At 45.8% G+C, this 25,009-nt stretch overlaps 1 protein-coding gene across 4 annotated transcripts in view; it reads left to right on the top strand.

Moving 5' to 3' along the window:
* The first annotated feature begins 1,088 nt into the window (after positions 1–1,088).
* Positions 1,089–25,009, top strand: part of SMARCE1 (SWI/SNF related BAF chromatin remodeling complex subunit E1) — a 62,364-nt gene continuing 38,443 nt past the window's right edge. For 2 of the 4 annotated variants that reach the window (XM_070726379.1, XM_070726377.1), the window contains exons 1-3: positions 1,089–1,193; positions 13,066–13,109; positions 16,112–16,155. In XM_070726379.1, coding sequence (XP_070582480.1) covers positions 13,103–13,109; positions 16,112–16,155 — 51 coding nt within the window. In that variant the 5' untranslated portion in view covers positions 1,089–1,193; positions 13,066–13,102. Of the gene's footprint in view, positions 1,194–1,583; positions 1,607–13,065; positions 13,110–16,111; positions 16,156–16,226; positions 16,262–25,009 lie in introns of those variants that run through there. The other 2 variants (XM_070726378.1, XM_070726380.1) reach the window with 2 other exon arrangements.

The raw sequence follows: 25,009 nt of genomic DNA, 5'->3' as shown, positions 1-25,009 counted from the left end.
CTCTGTAATATGTAGATAATTTTTGATTCCTGTTATGAGAGAATGTTATTTATCGTCAATATTGCAAACCAGAAAGGAAAGTGGGGCCAAAACTTTCCATATCCAGTCCACAGAAGCTAATTCTGCCTCAATTTTGTCAGAGGGGACAGATGAATGGGGCTGTTTTTCAGATGCTATTTATCAATGGATGTATCCAGATTGTGAAAGAGGCTACTCCACATTCTGTAACTTCTAAGCAGATAGTCCTCAACTTAGACCACAATTTGAACTCAAGATTTATGTTAAGTGAGACATTTGTTAAAGTTTTGCCCCATTTTACAACTTTTCTTGCCACCGTTAAGTAAACCACTGCAGTTGTTAAATGAGTAAAATGATTGCTAAGTGAATCTGGCTTCCCCATTGACATTGCTCGTCAGACCTTCACAAAAGGTGACCATATGACCGCAGGACACTGCAACCGTCATAAACAGGAACCAATTGCCAAGCATCCGAATGCATGCCAATGGGGATGCTGCAATGGCCATAAGTGTGAAAAATGCTCATAATAAGTAACTTTTTTCAACGAACTGTTGTTAAACCGAGGAATTACCTGTACTGTAAGCTGTTTTTTTTATAACCAGAGGAGGATAACATGTTACCATCGGTTTGTTATCGTTGCTTGAGTTCATTTTATTTAACCAGTTTTAAGATGCATGTTATATATGTTGAGCCAGCTTTGTTGATGGCTCTATAGCTGGTGCTAAACACAGATAACAATACGATACATAGCAAATAAATAGACTTCCGGAGATTCCCCCCCCCCCCCAAACGTCACCTCCCCTGCACGTGAACTAACGCGCAAATGCGTTTCTCCTGCTCCCCTTTTTCCCTGCAAAGACTGGCCTGCCTTCCTGCCTGCCTGTAGGGGGAGAGATGCCATACGAATTCGCAGTTTCGTAGGAATGGGAACCCAGACCCTTTAAATAAAAAGGGGAGAAGGTTACAGAAAAATCCAACTCTTTTTACCAGGAGAGAAATTATATATAGATATATTTAAATTTTACCTCGAAGGTTTGAGGCAACCTGCAAGATCTGAAGAATTCTATGGAATATGCCGAAGCGGAAACGGAAGCTGCGATCTTTATCTACCTGGTTTCTTTCTTGGTCTGAGAGAAAGGAGAGAAAAAGAGGCCGGGAGGTCTGAAGAGAAGCTGGTGAGTCTGCAGAGGCCGGACTATCTCCCTTTAAAGAGTGTGAGGCAGAAATTCCCCCCACGCACGCACGCCCTCCCCCATTTAAGGGTGACCTTCCCACTGCAGTGAATCGTTTAAAGATGTTTCTCCTTAGCTCTACTTCCTTCAGTCAGCCGAGATAATGAACAATTAATTGCAAGGCCAGCGGGGAGGGGGGCGAGGGGAGGAGTCTGTTGTTTTCTGCAAAAACGTCGGTTAGATCATTTAACGTCAGAGCCCTTGGTTTGGGAGACTGAGATATAGGCTAATCCCTTTGGCTTTATCTTTTATTTTTTTGCTTCTTACGGTATTGATTCAGATCCAATAAGCGGGTAGTGGACTGCGAGCTACTATCCCCCTGGTTCCTCGTTGGCAATATAATGTTTGAGTTATAGGTATGGTAAAGTTACTAGTGTAATCGAGCAGAACGCATCTTGGGTACCTTTAACTCGTTTTGAAAAGTTTTAAAGAGTTACCTGTTTTTATCCTATGCCAGCAAGCCAAAGGAACCGGGATACACAAGGAGGTTTCAATAGGTAGCATCTGAAGAATTAAGAACAGTGAAGAAGAATTGAAGTATTGAAGACCATCCAGTCTTATTTCTGCTATGACCTTTTTACTTTTTATGGTATTTTAAATTATAAAGTTTATAAACGTATATGATGTAGAGAGGGTTCACAAATCACCTAAGCCTAAAAGTAGTTGGCTTGGTTGCAGTTTAATGTGTTCGGTGTGTCTACATATCACAGTGTGTAAACATTATAGGTAGGTTTATTCATTAGCATATTTTTTTAAGTAGGTGTGGTTATCATGTTAATAAAGTTTAAGTGTCATCCAAATTCATTATGATTTGTAAAATCCAAAAGACCTGATCTTTGGCATGAGTAGCATGTAAATACCAAAACATGAGAGAGGAAAGTAAATGAAGCCATGAATAAACATTTTATTTTTAAGACTAACTATGGAATAGGAGGGGGATATTATTTTAAATATTATATATCCACATCATACAGTTTCTTTCAAATTAAACATTTCTGCATGGAGCAGAAAAAGTGTAAAAATACTAAACTGAAAAAGAAAAATGGCTAAAACTAGTTTAAATAAACTATCTCCTATTCTACTATGTCAGTATATACAACTTCATGCGTAACCTTTTGTTTTTCAAGTTTATCACTTCCCCCTCTGAAAATCTTATCAAGTTCAATCACAACTTTCCTGGTCTTTCCTTTCTTCATGACTTATTCTCTGTGCTACCTTTTGTTTATTGTGTATATTGTGTATATTGTCCTACACTCTTTCTACTGTTATTCATAGCACTCCATCATTCAGCATTCATGCATTCCGTATACAGTGATCCCCCGAGTTTCGCGATCTCGATCATTGCAAAACGCTATATCGCGATTTTTCCACCCGATGACGTCACTCCCTTCCTTTCTCATCTTTCTTTCTCTCTCTCTTTATCTTGCTTCTTCCTCTCTCACACTCTCTTCCTCCCTCTCTCATCTCTTTCTTTCCTTCTCTCTCTTTCTCTATCTCTCCCCCTCTTGCTCTCGAGCGGCAAGCGAGCAGCCGGGCGGGCGGGTGAACGGGCAAGCGAGCAGCCGGGCGGGCGAACGGGCAAGCGGGCGGGTGAACGGGCAAGCGGAGCGGGCGGGCGGGTGAACGGGCAAGCGAGCGGCCAGGCGGGCGGGCGAACGGGCAAGCGAGCGGCCAGGCGGGCGGGGTGAACGGGCAAGCGAAGCGGGGCGAACGGGCAAGCGGAACGGGCGGGCGGGCGAACGGGCAAGCGGAGCGGCCGGGTGGGCGGGTAAACGGGCAAGCAAGCAGCCGGGCGGGCGAACGGGCAAGCGAGCGGCCGGGCGGGCGGGGCGAACGGGCAAGCGAAGCGGCCGGGCGGGCGAACGGGCAAGCGGAGCGGCCGGGCGGGCGGGGTGAACGGGCAAGTGAGCAGGCGGGCGAACGGGCAAGCGGAGCGGCCGGGCGGGCGGGTGAATGGGCAAGCGAGCAGCCGGGCGGGCGGGCAAACGGGCAAGCGGAGCGGCCGGGCAAGCGGAGCGGCCGGGCGGGCGGGTGAACGGGCAAGCGGCAAGCGATCTTGGGGTTTCCCCTTTGCCTGGGCGGCGGGAAGACCCAGGGAAGGTTCCTTCGGCCGCCCAACAGCTGATCTGCTCCGCAGCGCAGCAGCAGCGAGGAGCCGAAGATGGGGTTTCCCCGTTGCCTGGGCAACGGGGAAACCCCATCTTCGGCTCCTCGCTGCTGCCGCACTGCGGAGCAGATCAGCTGTTGGGCGGCCGAAGGAACCTTCCCCGGGTCTTCCCCGCCGCTCACACGCAAACTCCACCATCTGCGCATGTGCGGCCATGGAAAAAGGGGCGCGCATGCGCAGATGGTGTTTTTACTTCCGCACCACTACATCCCGAAAAATCGATTATCGCGAGGGGTCTTGGAACGGAACCCTCGCGATAATCGGGGGATCACTGCTGCGCTCTTACTCTAGCACACAGACTTCTTAAGAATCCCACATTTCCACTGTGCTTAATGAGACTTATATGTCCCAGTCTAACAAAAGGAGTAAAAGCAAGTCATATACACAATCATAACATATACTATGTTTCTATATTTTGCACATCTTAAAATTTCTCCCTTTATTTTCCCATCTTTAAGAAAGCATTCACAAAGTACACAAATGCATTAGTATGTTTACATATAAGTTGCAATTTTCCTTAGTTAAATGCAACATTGTTTTGCCTTTAACCCTGGTATTCCCCTCAGGTCTAAAAGGACCAGAAATGAAGTTTGAGACCCTGTAAAAAAAATTTCCCTGCATGTCTGAAATTTGAAATTAGAAACATAGAAGACTGACGGCAGAAAAAAAAACCTCATGATCCATCTAGTCTGCCCTTATACTACTTTCTGTATTTTATCTTAGGATGGATATATGTTTATCCCAGGCATGTTTAAATTCAGTTACTGTGGATTTATCAACCACGTCTGCTGGAAGTTTGTTCCAAGGATCCACTACTCTTTCAGTAAAATAATATTTTCTCACATTACTTTTGATCTTTCCCCCAACTAACTTCAGATTGTGTCCCCTTGTTCTTGTGTTCACTTTCCTATTAAAAACACTTCCTTCCTGGACCTTATTTAACCCTTTAACATATTTAAATGTTTCGATCATTTCCCCCCTTTTCCTTCTGTCCTCCAGACTTTACAGATTGAGTTCATTAAGTCTTTCCTGATACGTTTTATGCTTAAGACCTTCCACCATTCTTGTAGCCCGTCTTTGGACCCATTCAATTTTGTCAATATCTTTTTGTAGGTGAGGTCTCCAGAACTGAACATAGTATTCCAAATGTGGTCTCACCAGCACTCTATATAGCGGGATCATAATCTCCCTCTTCCTGCTTGTTATACCTCTAGCTATGCAGCCACGCATCCTACTTGCTTTCCCTACCGCCTGACTGCACCTTTTTCACTAGTATACTAATTTGAACAGTTCTGAACACAATGATATGAAAATTGAAATGAAAAAATTAATGTTTATTTGTTTATTTTGCTCATCAACAACCCCCCCCCTTCGTTTTTGTGAAATTTTGTTCATTTTCATCTAGATTAGGCTGCAAAATCTTACTTTTTTTGACCATCACCATTATCTAAAATTCTAGCCGTCTATTTTTATTCTGATTTTCATTATTAGATTTTTTAAATGGTGAAAAAAGTAAGGTTCTATATTTAGGCAAGAAAAACAAAATGCACAGGTACAGTATATGTCAGTGATGGCGAACCTATGGCACAGGTGCCACAGGTGGCACGCGGAACCATATCTGCTGGCACGCGAACTGTTTCCCTAGCTCAGCCCCAGTGTGCACGTGTGTGGCAGCCAGCTGATTTTTGGCTCACACGGAGGCTCTGAGATAGCACTTTTGGCTTCCAGAGAGCCTCCAGGGAAGCCTTTGGAGCCTGGGGTTGGCAAAACACAAGCCTACTGGACCCACCAGAAGTTGAGAAAGAGGCTGTTTCTGGCCTCCAGAGGGCTTCCAGGACTGTTTTCGCCCTCCCCAGGCACTGAATTATGGGTGTGGGCACGCACTCTCTTTTGGCACTCAAGGAAAAAAAGGTTTGCCATCACTGGTATATGTGGTACATTGCTCAACAGTGGTAACTGTAAGAGGGATCTTGGAGTCCTAGTGGACAACCAGTTAAATATGAGCCAGCAGTGTGCAACAGCTGCCAAAAAAGCCAACAAAGTTCTAGGCTGCATTAACAGAGGGATAGAATCAAGATCACATGAAGTGTTAATACCACTTTATAAGGCCTTGGTAAGGCCACACTTGGAATACTGCATTCAGTTTTGGTTGACACAATGCAAAAAGGAAATTGAGACTCTAGAAAAAGTGCAGAGGGGAGCAACAAAGATGTTTAGGGTACTGGAGGCTAAAACATTTGAAAAACGGTTGCAGGAACTGGGCATGGCTAGTTTAATGAAAAGAAGGACCAGAGGAGACATGATAGCAGTGTTCCATTATCTCAGGAATGATCAGAAAGAAGAAGGAGTCAACCTATTATCCAAAGCTACCTGAGGGTAGAACAAGAAGCAATGGGTGGAAACTAAACAAGGAGAGAAGTAACTTAGAACTAAGGAGAAATTTCCTGACAGTCAGAATGGTTGATCAGTGGAACAACTTGCCTCCAGAAGTTGTGAATGCCCCAACACTGGAAGTTTTTAATCCAGTGTTGGATAACCATCTGTTTGAAATAGGGTTTCCTGCCTAAACAGAGGGTTGGACTAGAAGACCTCCAAGCTCCCTTCCTGTTGTTGTTGTTGTTGTTGTTGTTATTATTATTATTATTATTATTATTTTGCCGTTCATTTGCATTTTCACCTATCACAGTAATGTTATGAGCATTTTCTATTGTGACTTGATTTTAATGCTCCAATCCTTCCCCGCAGGGAGGCAGAACCAATTAGGAGGTTCTGCCCCAGATGCCTGATGGATTCAGAAGGTTTTCAAAGGGCGCTTGGGGTTTTACCAGATTCGCTTGTACACAGTTCAGCAGAGTCCCTTGCTGCAGCCTGGAATACGGTTGCGACAGAGGCTCTAGACCGAATTGCGCCTTTGCGACCTCTCTGTGGCAACAGACCCTGGAGATCTCCTTGGTTTACCGAAGAGCTCCAGAGAATGAAATGCCAGAAGAGAAGTCTAGAGAAGCATTGGAAGAAAACCAGATCCGAATTTGACTGAATACTTGTTGTTCTGTCTGGGTTCCCCCAGACGCCAACACCAACTAAAAAGAGTAGCCAGACACGCTGGTAAAAAGCAAAGTCATTTTATATCTTTGAAAACAAACACAGATAACAAAAACTGTTCTTACAAACTGGAAGGCTGTGAAGCTTCACAGAAGAGTCACGACGGCCAGACAATACAACAGGCTTCTTGCTGGCACACACACTACTGTAGATAATAAAAACCCACGCCTCCCCCAAGTTTTCAGCCTTCGAGGCCACAAGCCAGAATCAGAGACGCCAAGGATCGAAGCAAGGTCACAGGACTCCCAAAAGATAACTCTCCACAATACAGGAAGGGCGGGCCTGCCTTTTCAACCTTTCTCAGGAGAACCACACCCAAACCCAGCTGTTGCCTATTAGGGATGGAAATACCTGGCTAATTGTCCTCTTCGTTGTGCTGCCCTTCTCTGCCTCATATCTATGATGGCTTGTGCGTTCTCATCTAATGATTCCAGGCTACTCGCTGGGGAGAGCTCCCCCCCGGGGGGTCTCAGGCTGTTCTCCCTCCTCCTCGTCCTGACATTCCTCTTCCCCGTCTGCCTGGTCCTCCTCCTCCTCCTGTTCCTCATCCTCCCCCTCTGAGCATGGAGCCAGCAGAGTTCCAGCCGTTCCCTGAGGAGCCTCAGACTGAATCACAACACCTTGTAAAAGCTCATATTAAGATTTATGAAGTGGCAATCAGGTTGACAAGACTTGCATACAATGTCGGCCTGATTGCGTCTGCGGAATCCCTCCCAGCTGCCCTGTTTAGGGTGACTCATTCCCTCCTTAATCAGGAAAATCCTAGCAGGGTAGTGCTGCATTTAACAAGTTTTTCACAGATAAAATTGCTCAGATCTGGACTGATGTTGACTACAATTTGAACGCAGAGTCGGCTGACAACGAGTCAGTCGAGGTGACGGGCCTGTCTTTAGTTCACCTGTTTGGAGCGAGTTTGACCTGGTGACACCTGATTAAGTGGACAAGGTGGAGCTGTGAGTTCCACCACCTGCTTATCTCAGCCGGCAGGGAGGTGACACGGAGCTGGATCCAAGGGATTATCAATGCTTCTCCGTACTGAAAGAGCGGGTCCAGCAGTCACATGGGTTGCTTGCTGTCCAATCCGCATAGGACCAAGCCTTGTCTTTAAAAAGATTGCTGGATTCGCCCCTTCCCCAGAATTCACTCGGTCCTGCTACCGGCAGGACATGTGGTGGCTCAGCTCCTCTCAATAACACCTTCCCTCTTCGTTCTTCTTCACTTGGAAATAAGTAAATATTTCAATTGCCTTTATTTAGAAGCTTGCCTTCTCGTGCCAGCTCTACTGGGCTCGGCGCCAAGGGGAGAAGCCACGGTGTGGCTACAGCCAAGAATTTTGCAATCGCCCTGCTCGCGCTGCTGTCAGATTGTATTTATATATAAATCTACTCACCTAGGAGGTTATTACTGGCAAGTTAAATAAAGAAAAAGGGCTCTTTTTTCCTCCGGCAGTGTGGGACACTTAAACAAGCGCTCTTGTTCTTCTCCTGGACTTTAGTTGCCCCTCCATTTCCGTAAATTCAGTGGAGCGGTTTTTTCTTGGCGCGAAGACCCTCAGCGCCCAGTAATTCCGGCAGTTGCAGATCGCACACGTGCAAGCCTCTTGACGCCATTAAGACCACCGTGTGGCCCTAGAGTAGACTGAGACTCTCAGGCTTTTTCTCCTTGGCTAGGCCTCAAAACCAGCGTGCCTTGGTTTATTACTTATAATTAGTGAGGCCTGGCCCCTCTGTACTCATTGGCACGAACTCTGGTTTTGTCCAGATTGTCTTTGAGCTGCAGACGCTCCTGGGCCTAGGAGCTTGGGCCCCCCTTCCTCTTGGGAATTCTTCCCATTCATAGCTTCTCCTACCTTTTGGCTCAAGTCTTGTACCTGTAATTTGTTCAGGCCATGACTTCGTTTCCCAAGAGAGGCACTTCTTCCAAAGGTCGCAGGAAGAGCAGGCCTACTGGTGATGATATTGATACCATCCCCCAGTCCTCTTCCTCCTCTTCCTCGGGAGCCCCCCAATGGCTAGGGCCACTAGGGCTGAGAAGAGACGGGACCAAGCTCTTCATGAGGTCCCAAGTGCACGTTAGCCCTTCTGACCCTCCAGAGGCTTCTAAATTGCCTCCCTCAGGTGTCCTTGTGCTTTCCCTGGATGAGCCAAACCTAAATAGACCCCAACCTAATCTATGGGGCTTAGGTCCAGAGGAGCCAGATATTATGATGGAAGATCCCCCCGAGCCAAATCCAACCCAGGCCTTCAGGGTATCTCCCTTGCTACCTGCTCCTATTACTAGCCTTCCCCCAGAGCTCCAAACTATGTATTCTGCTTTATCTCAAGCCATTGATGCCAAGCTCTCGGCTATCAATGTGCCCTCTCACTCGTCCCCCTTCACACGCCCCCAGGCCTGTGAGTTCCTTCTCAACCTACACAATTCCATTTCAAGAACCAGACTCAGATTCCTCACAGGATGAGAACGAAGATGAGGACGTAGAGGACAGGGATGACCCTTTCCAATGCCTGTCAGAGGATGAGGAATCAGAAATCAAGATTCCCTCTCCTGCTACCATCTTTCTTTTTCAACTGTTCAAATCCCTTTTATTCAAGGCAAGAACAGCCACAGGCCTAGCTGGTCAGGACAAACCAGCTGATCCTTCAACAGCTCCGCCAGAGGAGAACCTCCCATATTTCATGGAGGAACAAGAAGATACTGAGGTCATTCCCATGCCTAAACTGTTCAGAGATGCTCTGCTTACGGTTTTAACCCCACTTCTAAAGACAAGAAGTTATATAAGTTTTCTCCATTTTATGAAGACCTTCTTGTCTGTCCCAAAGCGGATGAACCAGTAAAGATTCTACACTCTGTGGCAGCTATGCCTGGCGAAGCAGAAGAAGTGTTAAAACCCAAAAATAAACGCTTAGAGCAAATGCTCAAAAAGAGTTTCTTCGCTGATAACTGGGCTATTAGAAGTGCAGCAGCAGCATCATTCTTTTCCAGAGCCATTCTTTTGTGGCTTAAACAGCTTCAACAGCACATTCCTCCTGACGACCTACAGGGTCAACAGGACTTCAATAAAGTATTTGCAGCGGCCCAATATGTAGCAGACGCCACTTTGCAATCATCAAGATTTGCAGCAAAGTCGGTGGCTGCCTCCACAACCACCAGAAGACTTCTATGGCTTCGCCCCTGTCAGGCGGGAGTGAGGCAGAAGTGGCAGCTTGCCATGGGTCCTTTGAAGCGCGATCTTTTATTTGGTGACCTCTTGGACCCCCTACTCACAGAGACTGCTGATAGAAAGAAAGTTCTGGGGCCCACTACCAAGAAGGCCATCAAAACACAGCAGCCTTTTCGACGTCCCAATCGTCAACAAGATCAGGGGTTCACTTTCCAGAGGAACTCAGGTCAGTATACCTCTCGTTTTCACTCTCAAGCAGACAGGAACACTGGGGCAGAGGATCTTGTTTTCAAAGAGGCTCCTCCTCTTCCAGAGCCTCTAGAAAGTCCAGATGGTAATCTCCATTCTACTCCCATTGGGGGGCGTCTGGCTTGGTTTGCTTTCAGCTGGCGCCGTTCCTGTAAGGACCCCTGGGTTATCTCCACAGTGGAATGGGGGCTTTAGTTAGAGCTTATCTCCATGCCCCCTAAGCACTTCATATCCTGTCCATTCCCTAGATCTCCTTCCTCTCGCCTTAAAATGGAGGAAGCAATTCAACACCTTTTGTCCCTCAGGGCTATCCAGCCAGTTCCTTCTTCCCAAAGAGGTCTCAGTTTCTACTCCATCCTCTTCATGGTCCCTAAGACCTCTGGAGGATGGAGGGCCATTCTAGACCTTAAGAGATTAGATCAATATATAAAATATAGAAAATTTAAGATGCATTCTCTGTCATCCATCCTAGCCTCCATTCATCCTGGAGATTTCATGTCTTCCTTGGATCTTACGGAAGCTTATCTCCACATTCCTATCGTTAAAGGCCACAGACAATTCCTTCGCTTTACCCTCCAGGGCAAGCATTATAAGTATAGGGCCATGCCCTTTGGTCTGTCCCCGGCTCCTCGAGTCTTTACTAAGCTCCTGGGTGCCTTGGCGGCCCATATTCAGGCCACTCCCATCCACATTTTGTGCTATATGGATGACGTATTAATTCACGGTCCCTCTAAGGAGGGCACCCGTTCAGACCTCCAGATTAACTTCAAGAAAAGTCAGCTCCATCCTTCTACTTCTATTCAACACTTGGGAGCAATCATAGATTCTGATCTCTCTCCCAGGTCTTCCTTTCTACTGAGGGGAACATCAGTATCAAAGAGCTTATTTCTCAGGTTAAATCTCAAAGAAGGACTACCATCGTCACCCTGTCTTCCCTACTGGGAAAGATGGTGTCCTGCATTGGCATTATCCCATGGGCTCGCCTCCACCCCAGGGATCTCCAATGGCTTCTGTTGCCGTTCCAGAGATCGGAGAACAGCAACTCGGCACGTCTCATCTCCATCCCGACCACCATATTGAGATCCCTCTCTTGGTGGACCTCCTCTGCCCTGGACAAAGGATCTCCCTTCAGGATTCCAGACCAGTTCACCATCACCATAGATGCCAGCCTGACGGGCTGGGGGGCCCACACTCGGGGTCTGATAGCCCAAGGCACATGGTCAATGGAGGAGTCATCCAGACTCATCAACTGGTTGGAATTGAGAGCAGTGTTGTTAGCCCTCAAACAGTTCAAACCACACATCATCTATCAACATGTACTGATTCCCACCAACAATATGGCCTCAAAGAGCCACATCTGCAGACAAGGGGGCACCCGGTCCAAGGCCCTGATGCAGGAAGCCCTGAAGCTGGGTCTCTGGGCAGAGAAACATCTTCAATCCTTATGGGCCGACCATATTTCAGGAGTTCTCAGTGTGCAGGCAGACTGGCTCTCCCGGTCAACTCTGGATCCAGGAGAGTGGAACCTCCATCCGGACCTATTCCAACAGATCTGCTTCAGATTTGGTCACCCATCGCTAGACCTATTTGTGATCACGACCAATACTCAAATCCCTCGGTTCTATTCCAGGTTCCCATCCCAGGGAGCAGAGGCAGCAAGTGCACTCAGAAACCCTTGGCCTTGGGTTCTGCTTTACGCATTTCCTCCAATACCAATTCTCCCAGACATAATCCACAAGGTCATCCTCGAAAAGGCCCAGGTGATTCTGATAGCCCCTCACTGGCCTCGCCATCCCTGGTTCGCAGACCTGTAGCGGCTGTCCCTCCAGGACTCCTGGCGACTCCCCGTTTCAGAGAATATGTTGCAGCAGGGGGTCTCTCACCATCCAGACCCGGAATGGTTCCACCTCACTGCTTGGCTGTTATCCGGCGTGACCTAGACCTTCGGGGTTATGACCAGGATGCTGTAGAAGTAATCCTCAAATCCAGAAGAGTCTACCAACAGGATCTACGACCATACCTGGTCCAAATTTCACCAGTGGTGCACACAGGAAGGTCTCTCACCTCTATGTATTCCCATTCACAGAATCGTATCCTTCCTCATGAAAGGTTTTCATCAAGGCCTTTCAACCAGCACCATTCGACGTCATCTAGCGGCCTTATCTTTGGTCCTGCCAGGGCCACACAGACAACAACTTCGTTCTTTCCCTGAAATACAAGAATTTCTAAGAGGCATCTCAAACCTCAGGCCTCCCACTGTCCACAGATATCCATCCTGGGACTTACCTCGGGTTCTGCATTCTCTCACTCAAGCGCCATACGAACCCTTAATGTCATCATCCTTCAGGTACCTATCTTACAAGGTAGCCTTTCTGGTGGCAATCACGTTTGCCCGACGCATTTCAGAACTGGCGGCCCTTTCCATCCAGCAGGACCTATGCCAGTTCCATACGGACAAAGTAGTCCTTCGCCTGGACCCCACCTTTCTCCCAAAGGTCAGTTCCATGTTTCACAGATCCCAGGATATTGTGTTGCCCTCATTCTGCTCCAATCAGAACCATCATCTTTCCGTCAGGTGGCACACCTAGATCTCACCAGAGCTCTACAGATCTATATCCAACGAACGAGACCTGTTCGTAGGTCTGAAGCCTTATTATTCATTATTTTCCCCCTATTGTGCTATTTATATATTTCCGTATCTCCATTTCTTCATATATATAAAATGACTAAAAATGCCTAATAGAATACTTCTGTGATCAAAATTGGTCATTATAATAGTAGTAATAAAAAAAATTGATCTGTAGACTAGAAGCAGGATCTGAACATCAGTAATTTTGCCTCTCAATATTAATTTTATAAGATGCTTCTAATTTTTCTGAGAAAGAAGATATTTGATATATTTCATACTAACAATTCTTGGTTATAAATTATTCAGAGCTCAGAAACTACAAATAAGTTTACAGTTGTTTAAAATTATTTAAACTTTAAAATTTCAGTAAAGACTTGTTTGTACTTATGCATTATTTTCAATGTATATATTTTAACTATAGGAATTATTAATGAACTGCATTGGACCAACAGTGTAATAGATTAAGATAGACTTTATTTTACAGCATTTTGTTATTGCTCTTTTTCAGATCTAATTTCTTCTGGTTGAAACCTATACCTACCAAAATGTCAAGTAAGTTGTTGTTATTGTTTTTTAGTGTAACTAAGAATTCACATTTGAAATGATATAGAAGTTATTATTTGATAGTTCAGCATAGGTTATACCTGTGGGCAATCCTATATAAGAATAAGCTCCATTTAACACATTTGTATTCAACATATCACAATACATTGTAATGTGGCTTTTTTGGTTTTGTTTTAACCCCCAATTTATAACCTCAATTTGTTAATCCTCAATTTACAACCATTCATTTAGTGATATGGTTATAACAGCATTGAAAAAAATGACTTGTGATCATTTTTCAAACAACCATTTCAGCTCCCATAGTCATATGATAAAAAATCAAACACTTGTCAACTAGCGTATATTTATCATGGTAGCCATGCCCCAAGATCACATGATCACCTTCTGACAAGCCACGTCAATGGGGAAGCCAGATTCATTTAACACTTCAATGATTTACTTAACATTTGTGGCAAGAAAGATTATAAAATGGGGCAAAACTCACTAACAATTTAATAATGGGAATTTGGGCTCAATTTTGGTTGAAAGTCCAAGACTACCTATTTTTATTTATCAAATTTGTATACCATACATCTTGCCAAAGGCAATTAGTACGTGAAATTAATTTTTATGGACTATTCAGCAAATCAAGTTTTAATAAGCCTTTGTTTCAGACTATACAAGTAGTACTAAACTTACCGTACAACAATTCATTTAATTCAAAGTTACAATTGAACTGGGGGGGAAATGAATTCTGACAATTTTTTATACTTACAATCGTTGGAACATCCGAATGGTCATGTGATCAAAATTTGAATGCCTGTCAACTGGTTCATATTTATGATGGTTACAGTGCGCTGGGATCATGTCACCTTTTGCAGTCAATAGGGAAGCTGGATTCACTTAACAACTGGCAATAAAAGTCATGAAATGGAACAAAATACACTTAACAAATATCTCACTTAGCAACATACATTTTGGACTCAAGTGGTCATCATTAGTCAAGGGCTACCTGTATGTGAGCCTATTATTTCTAAAGAAGATGAATGCATGTAGTTCAGATTTAAATGTCAAATACACATCTAGCTCTCTGATTCTCCATATGCATAAGAATAGTCATAATGCTGTGACACATTTGGTAATTTTAAGTACAAAAAATGAGCTGATGTAATAACTAAATAACAGCAATAAATATGTAAATATGTAAAATCGTTATTTCAGTCATTAATTTTCATTTGGTCTATTGTATGCTTAAGTCTGGATTCAAGCTAGTTTAATGGGTTGGCTCTAGACATCAAAATAGATCTCCGACTTAGTCATCTCTAAACATTGTTATATCCATGCCATTCTTTTTCTGAAATCCATATATTGTTTTAGGATTTATTTATGTGGGCCTTGATGTGGACCACCATTTAAATAATCCTTTGTTTAATTACCCAATCTTTTCTTTTCTTTTTTGCAATCTTCCTTGAAATTTAAAAGTGTATTTGTACTTTTGCAAATATTTTGCAAAATAAAAGTTTGAACATTGTTGTTGTCATAGGCAGGCACTTGTGCAAAAATATTTGAACATTAATTTTTTGCTACCTATTAAATGAAGAATAAAGACAGAGGTTTAGAACTACAGTGGTACCTCTACTTACGAATTTAATTCATTCCATGACCAGTTTCTTAAGTAGAAAAGTTTGTAAGTAGAAACAATTTTTCCCATAGGAATCAATGTAAAATCAAATAATGCGTGCAAACCCATTAGAAAAGAAATAAAAGCTCAGAATTTGGGTGTGAGGAGGAGGTGAGGTGAGGGGAATAAAAAAAAATCCAAAACTTTAAGGCTTTTAAAAAAGGGGGGGGCTCTGATGTGATGAGGAGGAGCATGCGCCTCCCATACACCCAGCGTGAGGCTGCCTCCCATACACTGCGCCAGAGAGAGAAACCCAGGCGGGCGAGAGGGGGGAACCTCCCACTCCTTTCACCGAAAGGCAGCTGCTGCTGCTGCTACCTGCTTTCTCTTCCTTCCCATGCTGAAGGGCTCCCCTCTTCTCTCGCTCGCTTGCTTTGTAGCCGGCGCCTTTCCTTCACTGTGGTGACGCCTCAGTTTGGCTGAAGCTGAGTTGATCCAGCCGGAGTGAAGTGCCCCCTTTTGCCTTTCCGTGCCCAGACGCTCCAGGAGGCAATCTCACGCTGGGTGTGTGGTAGGCAGCATGAGGGAGTTACCACAGCAAAGTGGTTTATTCCCTCTCCAAGCGCCCAGAGAAAGGAAAACGCTCTGTTTGCTCTGGGCTGCCCAGAGCGAAGGGAGGGTTTCTTTTCTCTGGGCACTGGCAGAGGTTTATTCCCTCTTCAAGCGCCCAGAGAAAGGAAAATGCTTTGTTCGCTCTGGACTGCCAAAGCCTCCTTAAGTGCCACCGAAAGGCTCCTCTGGCAGCCCAGAAAAGCCCGAGATTGCCAGGATTAAAGAGGGAATGGCAGGAAACTAGCCGGGCCTTCCTGCCGCTCTCAAATTTCCTGGCAAATTTTTCTGGGCCCGGGTTCTTCAGTAGAAAATGGTTCTTAAGAAGAGGCAAAAAAAAATCTTGAACATCTGGTTCTTATCTAGAAAAGTTATTAAGTAGAGGCATTCTGAAGTAGAGGTACCACTGTATTCTACCTCAGAGGTTCAGAATATCTCTCCAAGGGCAAAGGAAAATAAATCATACCCTGTGTAAAAACTAAACATGTCCAATTACATGAGAAAAGAAGTGAGCGGAAGAAGACTAAGGTCTAGCAAGGATAATAAGTCCTGCATGTTTTTAATATTCTTGAATTTGTTTCATTCACTTCTCTAGACTTCAAGAATTGCACATGAATGTGAAATTCACAGCTTGGGCATTCCTATAGCAATGTCAGAATAATATGTTCTAGAATTGCATAGGTTTTTTTTAATTCATTTTGATTTGCTTTACAAAACCTAATTGGAAGCCCTGTGTTACAGTCCTCTACATAGTCATTTTCCCCACTTCTTTTTAAAACAGAACGGCCATCTTATGCTCCACCACCCACCCCAGCCCCCACAACTGTAAGTATGGAAGTATTTTTCCTTATTTTGCACACTCTGATTCCTGCTTTCATTTTCGCTCCACAGAGGCAATACAGGTGAGACATTTTATGGATCCTATCATCCAGTAAGTTAAAACTTTTCTTGAAATCAATACCAAGATGTTTTTGGAATCCTGCATTTTTAAAGAATAAAGATTTGACATTTCCATTTGTACAGAATTCAATCTCCATCTTAGGACATAGCTCCATTTGATATGATGTTTAAAGTTTAATTTTTAGAATTAGGTTATACTTTTAATTAAAATGAATTCAATGTTGACATAGCTCTAAAAAATATTAAATATAAATATATTGTAAAAAGTTGTGGCTACACTAATTGGAAACCAGAAAAAAATATTGTCTAAATAAGAAGCATGTATATTGGTAATAATAGGTCAGTTTTTTCCACTTACTTTTATCTTGTGTTTATTTCTAAAGGCTGAGAAATACGGGTTTTGTGAAAAAAATGTTTTATAACTGTTAGATAAAAGCAAAAAACACAAAATGGTATATAAAGTTTTCAGTCTTTAATTGAAATGTGATAGTTTTGTTCTAAACAAATAAGATAAAATTATTGAGTTAAAATGTTCAAATTTGCACCTACTGAGGAAAAGATGATAAAACAAGTAACCTGAAAAATAAAAAGCTACAATTAAATCGGGTTTAAAAATTCTCTTGTTTGTAGTTATCTTTGGGATGAATGGAATGGAGAAATTGTGACATACATGTAAACAATGTTTGCAGATTTGTTTTTCACCTGTATTTCTAAAGCAGTTTTCTTGAATAATGATTTAGGTATTCGTCACCTGATTCTTTTTCTGCATCATTTTGTTGTTAGTTGCAAAGTCATGTCTGACCCATCGTGACTCCATGAACAATGTTCCTCCAGGCCTTCCTATCCTCTACCATTCTCTGGAGTCCATTTAATCTCACACCGACTGTTTCAGTGACTTCATCCAGCCACCTCATTGCCTGTCACCCTGTTCTTTTGCCCTCAATCTTTCCCAGCATTAGGCTCTTCTCCAGTGAGTCCTTCCTTCTCATTAGGTGGCCAGAGTATTTGAGTTTCATCTTCAGGATCTGGCCTTCTAAAGAGCAGTCAGGGTTGATCTCCTCTGGGACTGACTGGTTTGATCGCCTTGCGGTCCAAGAGACTTGCAGAAGTGTTCTCTAACACCATAGTTCAAAGGCCTTAATTCTTTGACGCTCAGCCTTTCTTATGGTCCAACTTTCACAGCCGTAAATTGCAACTGGGAAAAACGTAGCCATGACTACATGCCCTTTTGTTGACAGGGTGATATCTCTGTTTTTTAATATGCTGTTTATTTTTGCCTTAGCTTTCCTTTCCAGGAGCAAGCGTCTTTTAATTTCTTGACTGTGGTCTCCATCTGCAGTGATCTTGGAGCCTGGAAAAATAAAATCTGTAATTACCTCCATTTCCCCCCATCTATTTGCCGGGAATTGGGAGGGCCAGATGCCATGATATTAGTTTTCTTACTGTTGAGTTTCACGCCAACTTTTGCACTCTCGTTCTTCAACCCATCAAGAGACTCTTTAATTCCTCTTCATTTTCTGCCATTAGAGTATTACCATCTGCATATCTGAGGCTGTTGATATTTCTCCAGGCAATCTTAATTCCAACTTGTGATTCATGTTTCATTTTAGAATAGTTAAAAAAACTCACTAGAACAGAAGCATATACAGTGGTACCTCGTGATACGAACCCCTCGCCATACGAACAATCCGAGATATGAACCCAGGGTTTGAAAAATTTTTGCCTCTTCTTCCGAGCTTTTTCCGTCTTACGAACCCGCCGCCGCTGCTGAGAAGCCCCGCCGCCTGGCTGTCGCTTTTTGAAACAGCCGGGGGGCTTCTCAGCGTCCTCCTGAACCCAAACGCCAAACCCGAACTTTATTTATTTATTTAATTTATTTTATTATTTAGATTTGTATGCCGCCCCTCTCCGCAGACTCGGGGCGGCTCACAACAAAGTGAAACAATTTACAACAAATCTAAATTACAGTTTAAAAATATTTTAAAAACCCCATTTTCTAAACAAACATACATACAGACATACCATTCATAAATTGTATATGCCCGGGGGAGATGTCTCAGTTCCCCCATGCCTGACAACAAAGGTGGGTCTTAAGGAGCTTATGAAAGGCAAGGAGAGTAGGGGAAGTTCTAATCTCCGGGGGGAGTTGGTTCCAGAGGGTCGGGGCCGCCACAGAGAAGGTTCTTCCCCTGGGGCCCACAAACCGACATTGTTTAGTTGACGGGACCCGGAGAAGGCCCACTCTGTGGGACCTAATCGGTCGCTGGGATTCGTGTGGCAGCAGGCGGTCTCGGAGATATTCTGGTCCAGTGCCATGAAGGGCTTTAAAGGTCATAACCAACACTTTGAATTGTGACCGGAAATTGATCGGCAACCAATGCAGACTGCGGAGTGTTGGTGAAACATGGGCATACCTAGGTAAGCCCATGACTGCTCTCGCAGCTGCATTCTGCATGATCTGGAGTTTCCGAACACTTTTCAAAGGTAGCCCCATGTAGAGAGCATTACAGTAGTCGAACCTCGAGGTGATGAGGGCATGAGTGACTGTGAGCAGTGAGTCCTGGTCCAGATAGGGCCGCAACTGGTGCACCAGGCGAACCTGGGCAAACGCCCCCCTTGCCACAGCTGAAAGATGGTTCTCTAATGTGAGCTGTGGATCGAGGAGGACGTCCAAGTTGCAGACCCTCTCCGAGGGGGTCAATAATCCCCCCCCAGGGTAATGGAAGGACAGATGGAATTGTCCTTGGGAGGCAAAACCTACAGCCACTCCTTCTTATCCGGGTTGAGTTTGAGTCTGTTGACACCCATCCAGGCCCCAGCAGCCTCCAGACTCCAGCACATCACTTCCACTGCTTCGTTGACTGGACATGGGGTGGAGATGTAAAGCTGGGTATCATCAGCGTACTGATGATACCTCACCCCATGCCCTTGGATGATCTCACTCAGCGGTTTCATGTAGATATTAAATAGCAGGGGGGGGAGGACCGACCCCTGAGGCACCCCACAAGGGAGAGACCTCAGGGTCGACCTCTGGCCCCCCACTAACACCGACTGCGACCGACCGGAGAGGTAGGAGGAGAACCACTGGAGAACAGTGCCTTCCACCCCCAACCCCTCCAGCCGGTGCAGAAGGATACCATGGTCGATGGTATCAAAAGCCGCTGAGAGGTCAAGAAGCACCAGGACAGAGGATAAACCCCTGTCCCGGGCCCGCCAGAGATCATCCATCAATGCGACCAAAGCAGTTTCCGTGCTGTAACCGGACCTGAAACCCGACTGCTGGGGACCTAGATAATCGGCTTCTTCCAATGACCGTTAGAGCTGGAGTGCCACCACCTTCTCAACAACCTTTCCCATAAAGGGAAGGTTGGAGACTGGACGGTAGTTATTGAGTACGGCTGGGTCCAGGGAAGGCTTCTTGAGGAGGGGGCGCACGAGCACCTCTTTATAGGATGATGGAAAGGATCTCCTCCCCAAGGAAGCGTTGACAATCTCCTGGACCCAGCTCCGTGTCACCTCCCTGCTGGCCGAAACCAGCCAGGAGGGACACGGATCCAGTAAACAGGTGGCGGAACTCACAGCTCCAATGGCCTTGTCCACTTCATCAGGTGTCACCAGATCAAACTCTTCCCAGACAGGTGGACAAGTACGGGCCCCAATCACCTCGACTGACTCGTTGTCAGCCGACTCTGTTTTCCAATTGGAGTCGAGGTCCGTCCGGATCTGAGCGATTTCATCAGCGAAAAATGTGTTAAAGTCCTCGGCACTACTCTGTAAGGGCTCCCCAACTCCCCCCTGGTTAAGAAGGGAGCGGGTCACCCTAAACCAGTGATGGGCAACCTTTTGAGCTTGGTGTGTCAAAATTCGCCAAAAAACCAAGCATAACTCGGGTGGTGTGTCACCTTGAGAAAAAAACACTCTCACTCTCTCTCACTCTCTTCCTTCCTCTCTCCTCTCTCACTCTTTCTTTCTTGCTCTCTCTCACTCTCTCTTCCTTCCTATCTTCTCTCTTTCTCTCTCCCTCTCTCTCTCTCCCTTCCTTTCTTTCCTTCTCTCTTCCTTCCACTTTTTTCTCTTTCTCTCTCTCTTTTCCTTCCTTCTCCTCTTCCCCTCCCTCTCCCTCTCTCGCTTTATATTTATCTCTTCCTTCCTTCCTCTCTTCCTCTCTGTCTCTCTCCCTCTTGTTCACTTTTCTCTTCCTTCCCTCCCTCCCTCCTTCTTTCCTCTCCTCTTTTCCTCCCTCGCTTTCCCTTCTTTCTCTCCACATCTCCGGCGGGCAGCCGGCTTTGCTGACCGGCACAAGGCTCAAGCCAGCTGCCCGGGAAAGCCCTGTGCCGGCCAGGAAAGCCGGCTTTCCGGGAAAGCAGCGCACTTTTCAAATGCGCTGCTTTCCTGCTGCAACTCTTTCCTGGGCAGATTCAAGAAAACTGGTCTGATTCAAGAAAAAGCTTATCAAGGGGGGGGTGGGGGTTGTAAAAATCTAGATACGAGCCGCCAAAGGAGGAAGCAAACGGCGCGACATCCACACAGTTCTTTTTTCGGACTCTCTTTTTTGCGAGCGCGGCATGATTTTTTTTATTACAAATTAATAACCCCTCATCCTTTACGTTTAAACCGGTAAGGGTTTACCTTAGCACCGGATCCTGTAACAGCTATAAGAGGAAACGGCAATTAAGTTATTCCTCCCTCCCCGATGCGATCGACCCAAGGGGAGGGACACCGTGCGCTGCTTGTGGAGGGAAAGAAGCGAAGGAGGGGAGGGGAGGTTGGAGTAGATTTCCTGGCGGAGCGATATTTGTTTACGGGATGAGCAGTTTAATGTAAGCAAAGTAGGACCCCCGGGTAAATAGCCCTGGGAGTGAAATTAAAATTGCAACTGGCACAATTTTTTTAAAAGCGGTGCAAAGCAAAATTAAGGGGAGAGGAAAAATAATAATAATAATTGCGCTTGCTGTACCTGCTTGCAGTCGGTGGGAAATTGGAAAGCGGGGAGATTTGCATCTTGGCCACTCCCTAAAGCTCCCCGTTTCTCGGCGGCTGCGTGTCACCGAAAATGGCTATGCGTGTCAGTGCTGACACACGTGTCATAGGTTCGCCATCACTGCCCTAAACAGAGCGGCCGGGCGGGATTCCGCTGATGCAATCAAGGCGGCATAATACGCGCATCTTGCCGCCTTGAGCACCACTTTGTAAGTCTTAATAAAAGCTCTTGCAAGTGTTCGATCGGATTCAGACTTACTCTTCCTCCATCACTTCTCTAGACGTCTCTTCTGGCGTTTCAACTCCCGGAGCTCCTCGTTGAACCATGGAGCTCTACGGGGTCTAGCGCCACGGAGAGGTCGCAAAGGCGCAATCCGATCAAGAGCCTCCGCTGCAGCCTTGTTCCGGGCTTCCGCAAGAGACTCCGCCGAACTGTGGACTAGTGCATCTGGAATAACCCCAAGCGCCGTCTGAAAGCCCTCTGGGTCCATCAGGCGTCTCGGGTGGAACATCTTAATTGGTTCCGTCTCCCTGCGGGGAAGGATTGGAGCCAGGAAGTCAAGCCGTAGTAGAAAATGGTCTGACCATGACAAAGGCAATACTTCTAAGCCCCTTAGTCTCAGACCATTGCTCAATTGCTCAGAGAGGAATACCATGTCGGGTGCGTGTCCTCTCTCGTGAGTCGGACCCTGTATTACTTGAGTCAGGTCCATGGCTGTCATGGTGGCCATGAACTCCTGTGCCAGTCCAGAGGCTTCGCCGAGTGACGGCAGGTTGAAGTCCCCCAAGACAATAAGTCCGGGGAACTCCACCGCCAACCCGGCTACCTCCTCGAGCAGCACAGGCAGGGCTTTTGACACGCAGCTGGGAGGCAGGTACGTGAGAAACAAGCCCACCTGCACCCGCAATCTCTGGAGCAATGAGTCCACATAGGCAAAAGCTCTCCCTGGCTATAATAGCCACTCCTCCCCCCCTTCCCTGAGGTCAAGGTTGATGCCATATCTGAAACCCAGCTGGGCAAATTTCAGAGAGAGGAACTCCTCCCTCTGGGCCCAGCCAGGTTTCAGTAATAAATGCCAGGTCGGCCTCCTCATCCAGGATTAAATCCCAGATGAGGAGAGCTTTACTTACCACCGACCTGGCATTAAGCAGCAGCAACCGGGTTTGGCATTCAGGAGGCCGCCGAGAAGCCCCCCCAGCTGTTTCAAAAGGTGACAGCCGGGCGGCGGGGCTTCTCGGCGGCCTCTCGAACGCCGAACCCGGAAGTTCGGCAAAAGTTCGGGGTCAGCATTCAGGTTCAGGAGGACGCTGAGAAGCCCCGCCACCCGGCTGTTAGCTTTTCAAAAGAGCCACGGAGCTGTCAGGCTCTTTTGAAAAGCTAACAGCCGGGCGGCGGGGCTTCTCGGCGGTCACCCAAACCTTTGCCGAACTTCCGGGTTCGGCGTTCGGGAGGCTGCCGAGAAGCCCCCCGGCTGTTTAAAAGTTCGGATTTGGGTGGCCGCCAAGAAGCCCCATCGCCCGGCTGTCGCTTTTTGAAACAGCCGGGGGGCTTCTTGGCATCCTCCCGAATGCCAAACTCGAACTTCCGGGTTCGGCGTTCAGGAGGCCGCCGAGAAGCCCCCCAGTTGTTTCAAAAGGTGACAGCCGGGCGACGGGGCTTCTCGGCGGCCTCTTGAACGCCGAACCCGGAAGTTCGGCAAAAGTTCGGGGTCAGCATTCAGGTTCAGGAGGACGCTGAGAAGCCCCGCCGCCCGGCTGTTAGCTTTTCAAAAGAGCCGCGGAGTTGTCGGGCCGGTCAGGAGGCTGGAAAGGCGGTGTAGAATCCCAATAGGGAATTCCATGGGCGGAGCTTTGACATCACAAAGACGTCCTTCCTGGCCAGCCAAAACGTGGACTCCAGGAAGGACGAATTCTGGGTTCGGCGTTTGGAAGGCTGCCGAGAAGCCCCCCGGCTGTTTAAAAGACGACAGCCGGGCGGCGGGGCTTCTCGGCGGCCTCCCAAACGCCAAACCTGGAAGTTCGCCAAAAGTTCGGGTTTGGGTGGCCGCCGAGAAGCTTTTTGAAACGGCCGGGGGGCTTCTGTGCATCCTCCCGAACCCGAACGCCAATCCCGAACTTCCGGGTTCGGCGTTCAGGAGGCCGCCGAGAAGCCCCCCTGCTGTTTCAAAAGACGACAGCCAGGCGGCGGGGCTTCTCGGCGTCCTCCCGAACGCCGAACCCGGAAGTTCGGCAAAGTTCGGGTTTGGCGTTCGGGTTCGGGAGGATGCCAAAAAGCCCCCCGGCTGTTTCAAAAGGTGACAGCTGGGCGGCGGGGCTTCCCGGTGGTCACCCAAACCCGAACTTTTGCCAAACTCCTGGGTTCGGCATTGGGAGAACGCTGAGAAGCGCCCGGCTGTTTCAAAAGGTGACAGCCGGGCGGCGGCATTTTTTTGCTTTAATTCATTTTACATTGTTTCCTATGGGAAACACTGTTTCATCTTACGAACTTTTCGCCTTACGAACCTCCCCCAGGAACCAATTAGGTTCGTAAGACGAGGTATTACTGTGCTTAATACCAGATATTGGGACAAGAATCTTAAATTTGCCCATTTAAAAATATTTCACTTTGTCTTCACCAAAGAAACTTGTTTTTGAAATTAATGAAATTTGAAATATAGTGAGATAAACAATATGTATCATATCTGTAGATTATATTTAAATTGTCAGTGATAATAATTTCTAATGTCATATATTCTTCCTGCAGCTGTGTTAAAACTGTAGCTCACCTAAGTAAAGATAGTCTTCAACTTACAATAGTTCATTTAGTGACATTGGAAGTTACAACTGCACTAAAAACATGATTTATGACCATTTTTCATCCTTACCAGCATTGCAACTTCTCCTTGGTCACGTGATCAAATTTCAGACACTTGGCAACTGGCTCATATTTATGATGGTGTCCCAGGATCATGTGATCCCCATTTATAACTTTCCGATAAGCAAAGTCAATCGGAAAGCCAGATTCACTTAACAAGCATGTTATTAATTTAGTAACTGCAGTGATTCACTTAACTTTGGCAAGAAAGGTTGTAAAACGAAGCAATGTTCGCTTAACCAATGCAACATAAATTTTGTGTTCAATTGTGGTCATGAGCTGAGGACTACCTGTATCATTTTACCAGTGCTGCAGCCTCAGAAAATTTAGCATATACTTCATTATTTATTATTCAGAATTTCCTATCGCTTGCGTGATTTTCATTCTTTTGATAAAGAATAGTGAAGCAGTAGGTAGTATTATTGAGCAGCTGAAATATTCTAATGCTGAGGATTCTAATCCTGTAACATTTATAGACTTTAGGAGATATCTCAGAAAAAGATCTCTGTGATTTTCCTTTTTCAATCACTTTCTGCTTTGGTTTTTGAGAAGCACCCAGACTGATCTCTTTGATGGACTTGAATTGTACAAGCAAGTTCATGTGAAAGAGAGTGATGGTTTTATTTATTTTTAATAAGACAATCTGCAGGTCCCATGTGATCTATCTGTCTATAGAGATAAATTATTATAGAACAGAATTCTTTATTGGCCAAGTGTGATTGGACACACAAGGAATTTGTCTGGTGCATAAGCTCACAATGTACATATAAATAGCAAGTAATAGGTCATAGATCATAAGAAACCAATAGGGAAGGTATTACTGGAGAATATATATTTTATTGCTGCTCCTATTGAATAGTTTAACAAACTAATCACACAATATTTTTCTCTGGATATAGGTACTATTGACTTGATATCTATTTGAGCTTTTGTCACATTACTGAT

This window comes from Erythrolamprus reginae, chromosome Z (genome assembly GCF_031021105.1).
Source record: "Erythrolamprus reginae isolate rEryReg1 chromosome Z, rEryReg1.hap1, whole genome shotgun sequence".
Classification (NCBI taxonomy): Eukaryota; Metazoa; Chordata; class Lepidosauria; order Squamata; family Dipsadidae; genus Erythrolamprus; species Erythrolamprus reginae.
The sequence above is the reverse complement of the archived record's forward strand: the minus strand, read 5'-3'. Positions and strand labels throughout refer to the sequence as shown.